This window comes from Semicossyphus pulcher, unplaced genomic scaffold, assembly GCF_022749685.1.
Source record: "Semicossyphus pulcher isolate SPU_LCO1_2020_fin unplaced genomic scaffold, fSemPul1.0.p SCAF_13, whole genome shotgun sequence".
Classification (NCBI taxonomy): Eukaryota; Metazoa; Chordata; class Actinopteri; order Labriformes; family Labridae; genus Semicossyphus; species Semicossyphus pulcher.
In genome coordinates this window covers 23,835,109-23,848,735 of record NW_027211637.1, presented here as the reverse complement: position 1 = coordinate 23,848,735, position 13,627 = coordinate 23,835,109, and the positions used below count along the sequence as shown (strand labels likewise).

At 39.2% G+C, this 13,627-nt stretch overlaps 1 protein-coding gene across 1 annotated transcript; it reads right to left on the bottom strand.

The window, feature by feature from the left end:
- Positions 1–5,072: 5,072 nt before the first annotated feature.
- LOC138589718 (protein ILRUN-like) lies at positions 5,073–13,339 on the bottom strand. Its single transcript, XM_069660134.1, has 5 exons — positions 13,116–13,339; positions 11,266–11,420; positions 10,950–11,147; positions 8,580–8,899; positions 5,073–7,128 (listed from the first exon to the last, which is right to left on the bottom strand). Exons 1-5 carry the CDS (start codon positions 13,271–13,273, stop codon positions 7,093–7,095), a joined length of 867 nt encoding a protein of 288 aa, XP_069516235.1. The 5' UTR covers positions 13,274–13,339; the 3' UTR covers positions 5,073–7,092.
- Positions 13,340–13,627: the final 288 nt, after the last annotated feature.

Here is a 13,627-nt window from a genome sequence, read left to right as displayed (position 1 = left end):
ACTGAAGACATTAATAATCGATAACAGATCTAATTGTTGTAGTACGTTTGCAGGAGAAAAATAAATGGGAAAATGGCACGACTAGCCATTTAATATTGCCTCTCCAACAAATTACTTGCAAAATTAACCATAAAGGTCCACCATCTTCAGAGTTGTGATTAATTTAGTAGAATATCTGAAAATAAAAATCATTATAAATGTTACATAGAGGAACGTTTGTGAACTGTGACAGCCCAGCTTGGACACATGGTCCTATGATTCCCTCCCTCCAGGCGTGAGCAGTTGAAATGTTTAGCAGCAGTAAAAAAAACAAAACTTGCTCTTCTAGATTATCCTTTCTCTCTCTCTCTCTCTCTCTCTCTCTCTCTCTTTTTCTGTGTGTGTTCTGTGCTGCGTGAATGAAAGCAGCATGCTCATATAAGCAAGTCTTATACTTGTACACTTATGTTTGATGCTGTGTTTAACACGTTAGACAGCAGCCGAGCTGATATGAGAAGCTGTGGTCTAATGGCCTGTGTTGGACAAAAGGGGTTTGATAATACACTTATAAATTGTCTTGTCAGTATAATATCTGATTCTGTGATGAACCTGTGTGCATGCATGTGTGTATTTGTTATAGGCTGAAGGGTGGCAATAGAAGAAGTCTGTATTTTTATCAATACACATCATTTAACTTTTATTTCGGAAAAAAAATAGATCCATTAAATATGCTAGATGTTTTTTACTTAATGGGCTCTTACAAAAAGATTAGTGCAATTTATCCCATTATAAAAAGCGCACATTAAAATGAGAAAAAACACTTATGGCTTTTAGTATGTTCTAGTAGGAAAACAACTGGTATTAGTAACAGAATAGTCAGCGGCTGTGGCTCAGGTAGACTCGGTCGTCTTTCAATCGGAAGGTCAGAGGTTCGATCCCCAGCTCCCTCAGGCTACATGTCGAAGTGTCCTTGGGCAAGACACTGAACCCCAAATTGCTCCCTCAACAGGTATGAATGTGATATGTGATTGACAGTTAGGAACTTTAAGTAGCAGCCTCTGCCATCAGTGCATGAATATGTGTGTGTGTGTGTGTGTGTGTGTGTGTGAATGTGAGAATGTGATATGTTGTGTAAAAGCAGCTTTGAGTGGTCGCAAAGACTAGAAAAGCGCTATATAAGTACAGTCCATTTACCATTTATATAATCATATAATAATAATAATAATAATAATAATAATAATAAACCTTTATTTATATAGCACCTTTCTAAACCCATTTTACAAAGTCCTTTACAACAACAACCACATAAAAACAGATCAGAATAATAAAAACAATGAGCTGGAGAGGTAATAGTGTGGGCTTATAAATACATTAGAGCCATTACAGTATTACCACTAACAGTAGTAGGCCTATATGCTACAGTGAGCAAGTAATAGCTCTGAAAAACGCCAAAAAAGAGAGGATTTTTCAAAATAAAAGCATATGGAACAAGCATGTTAAGGCTTGGCTAAGTTTCATTAACTATCCTTTGATGGGCCTTTTAAATACACAAGAGACAAACTATATACAAACAACAAGACAACCTCAAGCATCAGAGTCATCATGAATGTTTACACTCTAAAAACTGTTTTAACTGGAGTTTTAAAAGACCCCAGACATGATCTGTTGAAAGTTCTGTGGAGAGTTCCTCATTTGGATCCCCCAAACTGTTCACTCTTAATACTTTTACTTCTCTAAAGGGTCTCAATTCTGCTCCCACTTCTGGTACATTAAGTTTTAGTATCATGAGGTGGTAGCTTTATAAGCATAGCAGCAGTAATATCCTGTCAGAGTAGAAGCACTGAGGCCTTTCTGCCGTCTTACCTTGTCGGAGTTTCCAGTGCTGATGCTTCTTCCTCTGAACTGTTCCTCTGTCTCTGCTGGTGTTGACAAATGTCAGGATCTTGTGTAACTTGATTGCCCTCAGGTGAAGATGTGCTGTGTGCAGTTTGTGTCTCCTGCCCCGCACTCAAGAGCTGGATCACTTCTGTCCACTAAAACCGCCGAGACACTTTTATTTGACTCCTGGTCCGAGCGCTGTGAGAGTTTGACTTATTTGGGACACAGTTCCTTCGTGACTTATCAATTCTGTGAGAGAAAGGGTGTGTCTCAGTGAGGGAGGCTGTTCTAAGAGCCTACTTAATAATGACTTGGGGCAGTATTCATATAGAGAGCTCCTAAAGTAAACAAAGCAGGTGAGTCTTAACAACCTGGGGGGGAAGCTGTGTGAGCGTCTTTACAGTTGTTACAGTCATCTCAAGAACGGCAGTTTTTAAGGGTGATTTTTTTTTTGTGAGCAAGAGCCAGAGCGTGTGAAATCATCGGGAAAGTTCACCATTGTGTTTGGATAGTGAGGAATAATTTCTGCTTATTTTAGAACAAATCTGAACCTTTTCTCACAGCGCAAAACAAAAGGTTCAGTCACACTTGACTCACACTCGCAGTGAAGTAGGTGCATTGTAGGAGGATTAGCACAATGTTTGCTTGTAGTAGCCATCCATAGAAGTCAAACTAAGGGCAGTGAGAGTGAAAAAAAAGACAATCATTTGCATTCATTAGAAATATCTCACTTTGTGGATAGGCTTGATTTCGGCCTGAACTCGTATGACACCAGAGAGGCTGTCTGTGTAAGCATACGTGGGATCTCTAGAGGATCCACGATGCATCCATAAATCAGCCACAGGAAGACCATTAGAGATAAGAGTCGCTCTGAAAGGTGGAAACTATTACTGGAAAAGTGGAAGAACTGGTACCCAGAGCGTGTGCGGGAGTCAAAGAGAGGGAAAAGAAAGCAGGAGTGTGTAAATGTTTGCTTAAACTCAACAGTAATGTTTGAGCGGTTGTGTTGAAATATTCTAAGGAGCTGCTGCTTGTGAGTGCTCCCACATAAATAAATCATCTTCTAAGGCTTTTCGTTTGGTAGAATTACAGCTTTAACGGTCAAAAAATTCTACAAAATATGCAACAGAGAAAAACAATAAGATACTATCGTCGAAAAATCACCTTTCTGAGGCTTTTTAGACCCTCACAGTGAGTCATCCAGCAGCTAGTCTCGTGCGTACCGTGCTACCTGAATATTTCTCCCGAGCCTGTAAAACATTCATCCTGAGCAAATGTCAAGTGAGTGTTGCCCCCTCGGGGCAGTTTGGGTCTGCAGACTGCTGCTGGTCAGAGCGGTTGACAGACACAAAAGGCCCTAATAGATGGAAGGGCTCCTTAGACCAGTAAAGCTCCAGGCTAACAGGTAACCTGACACCTTCTACAAGTGCAAAAAAAGAGACAAACCTCATTAGATGAGCTGCTGTAAATCTACCGCTCATGTTGTGACTCCTTTTGAACTTCAGTCACTGTTTTCTTCTAATAGAAAAATGCTCTCACTCTTATCGCAATCTTGAGACACTAAAAACCTTTGCATTTGTCTTGATTTTGACCCTGTAAGCCCTGTTGCTTTGCCTCCCAAAGAGCACACACAGCACAGCACATGCATTTGGTAAAGAAAATATATACTTACTATATTATTTTAAGCATTTCCCTGCCCTTAGAAAAGACTCTGTTAATTCATAAAAGACCTAACCTTTTAAATACATAATTTCCCAAATACAGTAAATGCACAAGAGCATTCACTATCACATTTGGTAAAACTGCCTGTCAGTGAGCATAAAATTAGGGAAGCCCGAAGCGGACATGCATCCATACATTTTATTTACTCCGCTTTCCCGTGATAAAATGGATCTCGACTTATTTATCATGTTATCTCGAAATAATGAGATAGATTAATGTTACAATCGGAAAACCAGCTTTGTTATCTCGAAATAATGAGATAGATTAATGTTATAATCGGAAAACCAGCTTTGTTATCTCGAAATAATGAGATAGATTAATGTTATAATCGGAAAACCAGCTTTGTTATCTCGAAATAATGAGATAAATTAATGTTAAAATGGGAAAACCAGCTTTGTTATCTCGAAATAATGAGATAGATTAATGTTAAAATGGGAAAACCAGCTTTGTTATCTCGAAATAATGAGATAAATTAATGTTAAAATGGGAAAACCAGCTTTGTTATCTCGAAATAATGAGATAGATTAATGTTAAAATGGGAAAACCAGCTTTGTTATCTCGAAATAATGAGATAAATTAATGTTAAAATGGGAAAACCAGCTTTGTTATCTCGAAATAATGAGATAGATTAATGTTAAAATGGGAAAACCAGCTTTGTTATCTCGAAATAATGAGATAAATTAATGTTAAAATGGGAAAACCAGCTTTGTTATCTCGAAATAATGAGATAGATTAATGTTAAAATGGGAAAACCAGCTTTGTTATCTCGAAATAATGAGATAAATTAATGTTAAAATGGGAAAACCAGCTTTGTTATCTCGAAATAATGAGATAGATTAATGTTATGATGGGAAAACCAGCTTTGTTATCTCGAAATAATGAGATAGATTAATGTTAAAATGGGAAAACCAGCTTTGTTATCTCGAAATAATGAGATAAATTAATGTTAAAATGGGAAAACCAGCTTTGTTATCTCGAAATAATGAGATAGATTAATGTTATGATGGGAAAACCAGCTTTGTTATCTCGAAATAATGAGATAAATTAATGTTAAAATGGGAAAACCAGCTTTGTTATCTTGAAATAATGAGATAAATTAATGTTTTAATGGGAAAACCAGCTTTGTTATCTTGAAATAATGAGATAAATTAATGTTTTAATGGGAAAACCAGCTTTGTTTTCCAGAGAGAAAAAAAGTTGAGATCTCAAGAAAACAACCGGAAATAACTCGTTATCACAGGAAAACTGAGTAAATAAAATGTATGGATGCTTGTCTGCTTCGGACTTCTGTATAAAATAATTTCCACTTATATGTAATTAAATCTTTTGCTGGATTTAAAAGTTCCAACAAAATTGGTTTAATATCTAAGAGCAACTTAATCTGACATGTTTAAAAGTATAAAAATGTAATGTAATGTAAAAAAGTATATGAGCAAAATCTTAATGTCATAATGGACTCTGTGGAGAGACAACAAGACACGTCTTTAGTTTTCAGTGATAATTTAATCATACAAACATTCATCAAACACACAGGGAAAAAAGCTTTCATCTGTTTGCACTTCCTCACTCTCAGAAATGTGCTGTTGTATGAGTCGAACGCCAACTGATTCATTCTGCAATCTGGCCGGTGGAAACGTCAGAGAGATTTTACACAGAGAACAAAAAAAACACGTTGCACTTGATGAGCTGACACTGACGGCATGGAGAAACATTGATCACCAGCACGATTATTATTGTGTGAAACAGCAAGTAGCCCAGAGATCCACTCACATGTGTTATTTATCGGCTGGTATTGTCACGCAGACAGAGCTCAGTAACCCTGGGGCTAACAGTTAGCGCCTTTATGAAAGCGGGTGTTTACCTGACGAGGTGGTCTAACTCAGTGTCTGTGGAGGACAGATAAAATCACAGAGGTGATAAACCCTTCAGGACTTAACTGTACTTGTTGAGGAGGAAAGTACGCACAGGCCGTGTCATGGAGGTCGCATTACTCAGTGCATAGATCAGCCAGTTAGTGCAATAAATATGCAGTAATGTGATTCTGTCATGTTCTTGTAGTTTTACTCGTGTAGTTTAAACGATCAAACATGATTGAATTCTCGTGTGTTTAAGGAGCTCATCGATGATTAATGAGCACGTTTGTAGGACTCGAATGTGGAACATCCGAAGTAACAACAGACAGGAAAATTCAGCACAATAATTACACCAATAAAAATGTTCAATGCAAATATACAATGTTGAATCTTTGGGTAAAATTAATATGTTTCCAAATACAATATCTTCTACATTCATCAAATACATTCAACTTAATATGATAAAGCACGTCAGAGACCGCTTTAGGATGAAAATTTAGATAAAAATATGTTTTCATGATGTGAAGTTATTACTTAACCGCCTTATATGGCTTGAATACAAAGTTTTATGGCATACTGTGCATTAATCCTGTTATATTGTATGTTTTATTTTAATGCAAGTATGTAAAAATAAGCTAAATCTTAGATTCTGAAAGTGATAAATCTCTAATACTTCCTTAAAACCAATATTTAATATTCTACTTATATTCTTCTTCATAGGTGTGTATATGCCGAGTGCCAGCAATGACTCTAAATCATTCATTGTAAGAAACCTACTCTGACTCTTCTAGCTGTCATACCGGTTCTTTTTGCTACTTCTATTTCCAGAAACTGTTTGTTTACAACAGGCAAAATAAAACCATTGTCTAGTTTAAGGGGGGAAAAAAACCTGCACAAAAATAAACTTGATGTAATCACAAAAGCTACACAGAAGATTAGAGTTCTTTTTCTCAGTGTTGATCGCGTCTTGTTTGTAGGAGTAGTGGTCGACTCCCTCCAGTGGAGAAAAATGGCATTGCATCTAAAATTGCAGATACTACGACAGCATAGAAACTATTGCCCTTAATACACAAGCTGTTCTGAAAAACTGGCGGCCTTTAAATGAGCTTCAGATATATTTCCTTCTTTTAAAAAGTGTATATTAAAAAATAAGATAAAAGTAAATAATTATGTCTAATATGTTTTTTTTCAGAGACGCACAATGGTTGCACCAAGAGTCAGAGCAGAAACTGGAGAATCAGTTGGCAAAAATAAATGGCTTTTCCTCCAAAGTCTCTCTTTCAGGTTGCACACACATATACACACAGTTTCACAAATACACACTCCTGTCATTTTTTTTTCTTTCATTTGCACTCTGACAACTAAAAAAAAAAATCTGATAAAGAAAAAAAGTATTCACTCAAAAGACTCATAGCACTCAGTTTTAACTTAGCATTCACGCGTGCATACAGTGGGTTGTGGGATGTTGGTTGAGCTGCACGTCAGGAGCGTTGGCCTCTGGTTTCTCAGAAAGAAAAAGTGTAGCTGGAGTTTGCATAAAGTGTTTTTGAATCTCCACACTCTCCGCCAGCTACTGATAAAGCCTCTTCATTCTCTTATTGGTGTGACAGACTCCAGAGGTACGGTTTAGTGCTGCTTCACTGTGACAAGTCCCATGATTTTAAGAGTGCCCAAAAGGATAGGGCTCCTGTATACCCTGCAAGAAAACAGACAAGAGGGTTGCAATGTATGTGGGAAAATGGCTTAAGTAGACAAAACAAGGACTTTTGTGTACGATTTGACTCCACCCTCGTTAGACACTGTGGTAAGAAGTGTCTAATTTTATGATTGAGCTATTTTTCAAGCTAACATTTGCACGTTCCAGCTTCTGCTGTGTGTTGGTGTGCTTTTGGTTTCGGCTGGATGTATTGCTGTAAAATTTGCTACAGAGATTGATACTCTAACTTTTCATCTACATCTAATACCATCATCAGGTCAAATATTTAACCTTGATTATAGTTGGGTTTATGACCAAATAACTGCAAAATTAATGACATTTCCATTGGGCGGCTGTGGCTCAGTGGTAGAGTCGGTCGTCTCTCAATTTGGTTGGAGGTTCGATCCCTGACTGCTATACCCCTTTCCCACCAGCGCGTTGACGCAGGTTTTTCATACCCGGGAAGACCCGCTTATAAATGAAGATTGTCTCTTTTCCCATTGCCAGTGGAGTATACTCCTGTCGGTCTCTTCTCTACTGCGTCACCGTGTGACGTCACAAACGCACCGGAGACAGGGTTAGTAAACAGTGAAGATGGTGGTTAGGTCTTTATTGTATCTATTACTTGTTCTGTCTGTTTATCAAACTCGCTGACAAATTTGGAACGATGTTTGAGGACTGTTATTGACGGAGCATAGCATCGCGCCGGAAAGGGGGCCTAGATTAGCGTGTCGACCCGGGTGTTGTGTTGCTGTCATTGCCGGTCGGAACTGAGGCGATAACTACCCGGGTCTACTGCTGAGTGATTTGAACCTGGTCTGAATGGCAATTGTAGCCTTTCCCATTAAGCAAAAAAATGGGGTATGAATGCATAGACCCTGATTAGAAATTGGCACTTTGGTCATTGCCATCAGTGTGTGAATGTGTGTGAATGGGTGAATGTGACATGTAGCGTAAAAGCAGCTTGCAGAAGACCAGAAAAGCGCAATATCAGTACAGTCCATTTACCATTTCATCAAATGTTCCTGCTTTGAGTTTAGCGCTATTCATAAAATGTTAGCATGCTAAAAGGCTAAAGGCTACTGACATGATAAACCTGGCTAAACATTTGTACGTAGACAAGTAAGACTGTAGTCTCGTTTGTTGAATGATCAGTCTACTGTAAAATAGTCAGCGGGAGGAAAGAACTTCTCTGCAGCTAAAATGAGGGGGGAAAAAAGAGGATTACGGGCATCCAATAAGGTATCTGGGTTGCTTTATTACTGCAGCCCTGAGCATTGTTTTCTGTGGAAAGATAGATTGAAAAGACTCCTAAAGTATGATGAATATTTCAGCTTAGCTTTGTAGATAGATAGATCAGATTGATGGATAGATAGACAGGAAGAGAAGAAAATAGGCCCAACAAGGATCCACTAACACGGTGAACCCCCTCGCCCTTTGATGTGTCTTACCTGGTTATATGAGACTACTGATAAATTGCTTTGTAGACTGTTTGCTACTATATCCACAGAGTTGTGTGAAAGTCCGTTCTGATCTTGCTGCAGCTCGTTGGCACTTCCCTGCCAATGCTCCTCTGCGACCCGGTGACCGCTGGCATCGTGGAGGCTGTTGTTGTTGCTGTTGGGGCACTTCTCTGGCGAGGCGAAGGGGTTGTAGTCTCCTTCCAGGGTGCGGTGAGGCTGGGTGTTGAACTCGGCTTGGAAAGAGGAAAGCTGCTGTGTGACGCCGAGGAGGCCTCCGACCTCCACACTCAGGATCACCCAAATTACATCTGTCAGAGGTAACAAACAGGATGTCATGATAAAACTGCCCCACATTTACTACTTAACAAACGACTAGAAACCTTTGAAACAACCTTAAGTCATGAAATACAGCGCTCCAGGTCTGTATGTCTTTTCGTTATTAAAGCCACAGGGAGACTGACTAAAGTGAAAAATTATCCCAATGAACACCCACATGAAATATTAAAGACAAGTATAATTTTTTATTGAGTATTCCCATGCTGATTAATTTGTGAGTCCCGGGGGTCTTCCTGCTGGGATCCATCATACAGGTAAAACTCGCAGGCGGACATAAATCAAAGAAATGAATGAGCCTCCATTTAATTTGGGCCATCTGAATGGCCATCTAATCTTTTAATGGATTTTACTGAGGGAAACCCAAACATAATTACCTAGCACTTTACAGTAACCACTGTTGCCTTACTACTGCTTACCATTGGGCATGGCTGCATATTAAGTGCATCAGGGTTTGGCCAGTTGACAATGTCCTTTGCTGACGGGTGACAGTCATCTACAGTGAGCTCAAGATTCAAGATGTTTATCGTCACTCTGGTTATACTAGTACAATCGTGTGAAATACTTATGCTGGGACACTCTGATTAGAATATTGAATATAGAGACATAAAATAGAATAATGAAAACATAATAATAATAAAATCAGGAAGCAGTAAAGCTCTCTACAATTGGAAGATTCAAATTTAAAAGTTTCACCTGTCCGCACCAAAACTATTCAGAGACGTTTGAAACAACAGACTAAGGAACGGTCACACGGAGGGATTATGGAGGGGTCTTAACTGTGACTTAACTTGTGTCTGTTTCCCAACGTTTAATAAGCCCCACCCAGCTTCAAGACGTGGGATGCTACAAGCTAACTATATCAGATGGAGCGTGAGACATTGTCCAGATATACTACAATATTGTTGCAGTGCTGCAGGGGGGATAAGAGTGGCTGTGTTTGAAATGGCATTCTATGTACTATATACTGTATACTATGTTGGGCAGTAGTATGTAGTATGGAGTGTGCTACGCCAGGCGCCAGTTTCTGGTTTTGAAAAACATAAGTAAAGAAAAGTCGAACAAAAGCAAATCGCCGCTGCTCTAGCTATAGTGCCCCCTTTGGCTTGAATGCTGCTGCTGTCCGCCATTTCAACTGCTGTTGTAACGTTCCAGCACTTTGCATTGTGGGAAACAGTAGGCGAGGTAGACTGGTCCGATGCATACTGGAGATTTTTTCCAAATCAGTACGACAACCAGGTATTTCTGGCATACTGCACATTTTGCTTTTGTTTGCATACTGCATGTTACATTTTGGTCACATCAGTACGTACTGCTAGTGTAGTAAGGCAATGGTCCCCTTGTTGATGAAATACGAGGGTGGGAACTTTACAGAAATATAACTAGGGGAGTCTTGCTCTGCTTGTTCCCTGGTGCACCAAGCAGGTTAAGACATCGTCATCAGGAGAAGCTGAAACTACCTGATTTTAGCTTGATCATTTACCTCGGGCCATCATTGTTACACTGATTTCTGTCTGGAATATTCCACCTCGTTATATCAGCATTTTTAAAGTGTTAAGGCTGTACGTTTGTGCTTTCTGGCTGGCTGATTTAGCTATTATCATAATGGTGTGCGTATTTGCACAGCATTATGATAATAGTTATGGAAAGAATACGTTTGCTTTGGCTAAGAGAACCACAGGGCGGAGTTCCTCACCTATTGTTAAAAAAGACTATGCCGTACCCTAATTGCATGTTGCAGGCATGGTTTAAAATAAATAATGGTCTATTTGAAAAAGGGAGACCACTTATAACAAATGAGTGGCATTCTGGTGCTCACAAATGCCATGCACACACAGCAGCGTGGGTTCAACACTGGCAAGCTTACCCTTTAATTAAGCAGTTGTTTCAATAATTACATTTTAGAATAACTTCTCTACAAATATTAGCTTTTGCAAACATGACCTTAGCACTGAAAAACCATTACATTCAGCATATAAAGATACCCATAATGTTTGTTTTCAGTGTGAAGTTTGCCGTCCTTACCTCCAAAATAAAGTCCAGTAGCAGTGCACATTCTCCACTGGCCCTGGAACATGCCAGGAGACGCGGGGCTCTGCATCTGCACACTAACGTCAGCCATTTCCTGCGGGTCTAGAGACCGCACCATCACCATGTTTACGTGACCAAACTGATCGCCTCCAACATACTTCAGACAGACCCCGGGAGGCCACGACTCTGCACCTGGAGGACACACAGACGCACATGCTAAATTCAACATCACATTTGAGTTGAATCATTTTCAAAAAGTAGGTCTTGTATCGGCCCTGTGTGATATAAGATTATCATTATGCAGACTTACCTGTGTTCTGTATCCTCCAGGTCTTGGTGAAAGGTGTGTCCGGTGGAACTGATTCGCCCTCCCCAATCGTCACATCCTTCACAAGGGACATACACGGTGCACTGATGTTGGGACTCTCAAAGTCATAGTAGGCTCCGATGGCTGCTTGTAAATTCCTAGGAAAGCATAAGGCAGAAATCCAGGTGATCACTAAAGATATAACTTAGAATATAAAATGTGATTGTTATAGGGGAACCCAATGATTTTATATATGAAAGTCCCATCCCCTTTTCTAGTATTACATTACATCATATCTAGGGCTGTAACTAAAGATATATTAACAATATTTCTTAATTTCCTGCTTAAATTTTGAAGTAGGCTAATCAATAATCACATGGTCTACAAATGTTAAAAATGCCTGTTATAAAATCCTTAAGCCTAAAAATACAACTTAGACCACTTAGACAAATAATACAAATGAAATGTTTCAGCTCTAAACATGTTCCATGAGTCTAAAATATTGCCATTCGGTGACATCAACATGGAAGCTGTAGCTATTGAAAGTAAACAAAATGTCTTTGGTAACCAATATTACACAGAATGTTGAAACCACATGAACAATCTGACAACTAATGGCTTAAAAATGTATTCTACAAGATACATTGCTATTTTTTTGCTTTACGTGATTAAATTATATTTATGACTTGATTTTGTATCATTTGAATGATGGGGTTTAAATGCATATTTTGTCGCAAACAGCTGAGATGTCTGCTGACCAAGAGAGAGTGCGAGTGGGTGCTTCCCTTGACATGCTGGTCATCCATAAACCAGCAGTTTTATTTTTAGAAAGCCAGTTGCAGTGCAGCTATTACACCGCGTCACGTGATATTACTACAGTCTGCACTGCCTATGGACACACTGTTTCTTTAATCTTCTATAGACCTGCACTGGCTTAATTCTGCATCTGCGCAGAAAATATATTTCAGGGACGATTTTAGAATGTTAAAACATCTTCATTTTTAGTCTAGGACTTAGCACTGCTCGATGTTTTATTTTTTAATATGCTGCAGGAATCTCCATTTAAAACAGTCCATCAAATGTAAAAAAAATAATTCACAGACACAGCAAGGTAAATATTCACCAGGCTTGCACAAATACAGTGTGAGCTTTGAGCTGCACTCACGTTACGTCGGAGGTGTTACGTAATAAACAGTTGCTCTCCCCACTGTAGTTGCGGTCAAAGAAAGACAGACATAACGTTAACGTTTCATCATGTTGACTGTATATAAAGAAAGAGTGACGAGTGTTTCTCACATAGAAAAGCATAACAAGCACCTAACAGACTGTAGGACAGTAATAATAAACTTTTAATGATCAGTTTAGGACAGTAACAAGCTACATGGCAGCACCTAGCTTAGTGTAAAAGTGGTCTGCAGCCTCGACAACCATGAAAAACCTTCACGGAAAACACTTGAATGTATCTTTAGTCACATTCCAAACCTCCCAGGATACGGAGTTAAGTTTTAACTGGAGTTTATTTATGGTTATAAGCCTTTTAAAGGGTATACATCCCCCGCTAATCTACGTTCACTGCGTCCGTGACAGGCAGTCAGAAGTCGGAGACACGGTGACTCAGCTAACGCTCGTTACGTTACCGCGGCGTCGTTAGCTGTCATTGTACCCACGCTAACGTAAACGCTCCCACTCTTGTCACAACGAAGGATAACAATCTGTGATTAAATTTCCTTGCTCCCTAACGTAATATTTGTGTAGAATGAGTGTATAAAGGTGGAAAGCGAGCTAGTGTACAGTATCGCTGTCGATTATCTAACATAAAGCACACAGCAGGCCAGACGAGTCACCGAGCTCACCAGTTGGTCATGTCCAGAAAGAAGGCGCATCCGGCGGGGTTAAGCTGAAACCCGAGGAGCCTCTGAAATTCCGATATCAGAATATCTTTGTCTGTTGTACCCATGCAGCTGAATTTCTGCATGAGCTCCTGGTCCAGGTCCAGGTCCATGCCCTCCATCGCGGAATCGCCTGGACAGAGACAGGGGCTACGCTCCTAATTTAGTCCGAGGCCTCGACTTGTCATAACAAACTCAACAACAGGGCCGAGTGCGCATGTCACATGATTGTATTTTGTACCTCAGCCTATGAGACACAGGCCTGGTGGAGAAACGAAAATACTGTTCTCTACTGGAAATATATTCATACTAGGTTTGCAGTTATTTATAACAACAGGGACGAAATATAATTAATGAAAATTCTAACAACTCATTAATTTCTTGAGCTTAATTTACGAAATATTTAGTAAAATACTAAATTTTACCCTAACATATTTGCTCTATGCTCTCAAATGTAAGGAAAATTATAACAGATT

What these genes read in the sequence shown, in the direction of transcription:
- LOC138589718 (XM_069660134.1), bottom strand. Translation starts at nt 13,273, where the DNA reads ATGGAGGGCATGGACCTGGACCTGGACCAGGAGCTCATGCAGAAATTC. An exon ending in CTGGAGGATACAGAACACAG is followed by an intron (nt 11,148 to 11,265) that starts GTAAGTCTGCAT and finishes TGTGTCCTCCAG; the next exon opens with GTGCAGAGTCGTGGCCTCCC. An exon ending in TACTGGACTTTATTTTGGAG is followed by an intron (nt 8,900 to 10,949) that starts GTAAGGACGGCA and finishes TACCTCTGACAG; the next exon opens with ATGTAATTTGGGTGATCCTG.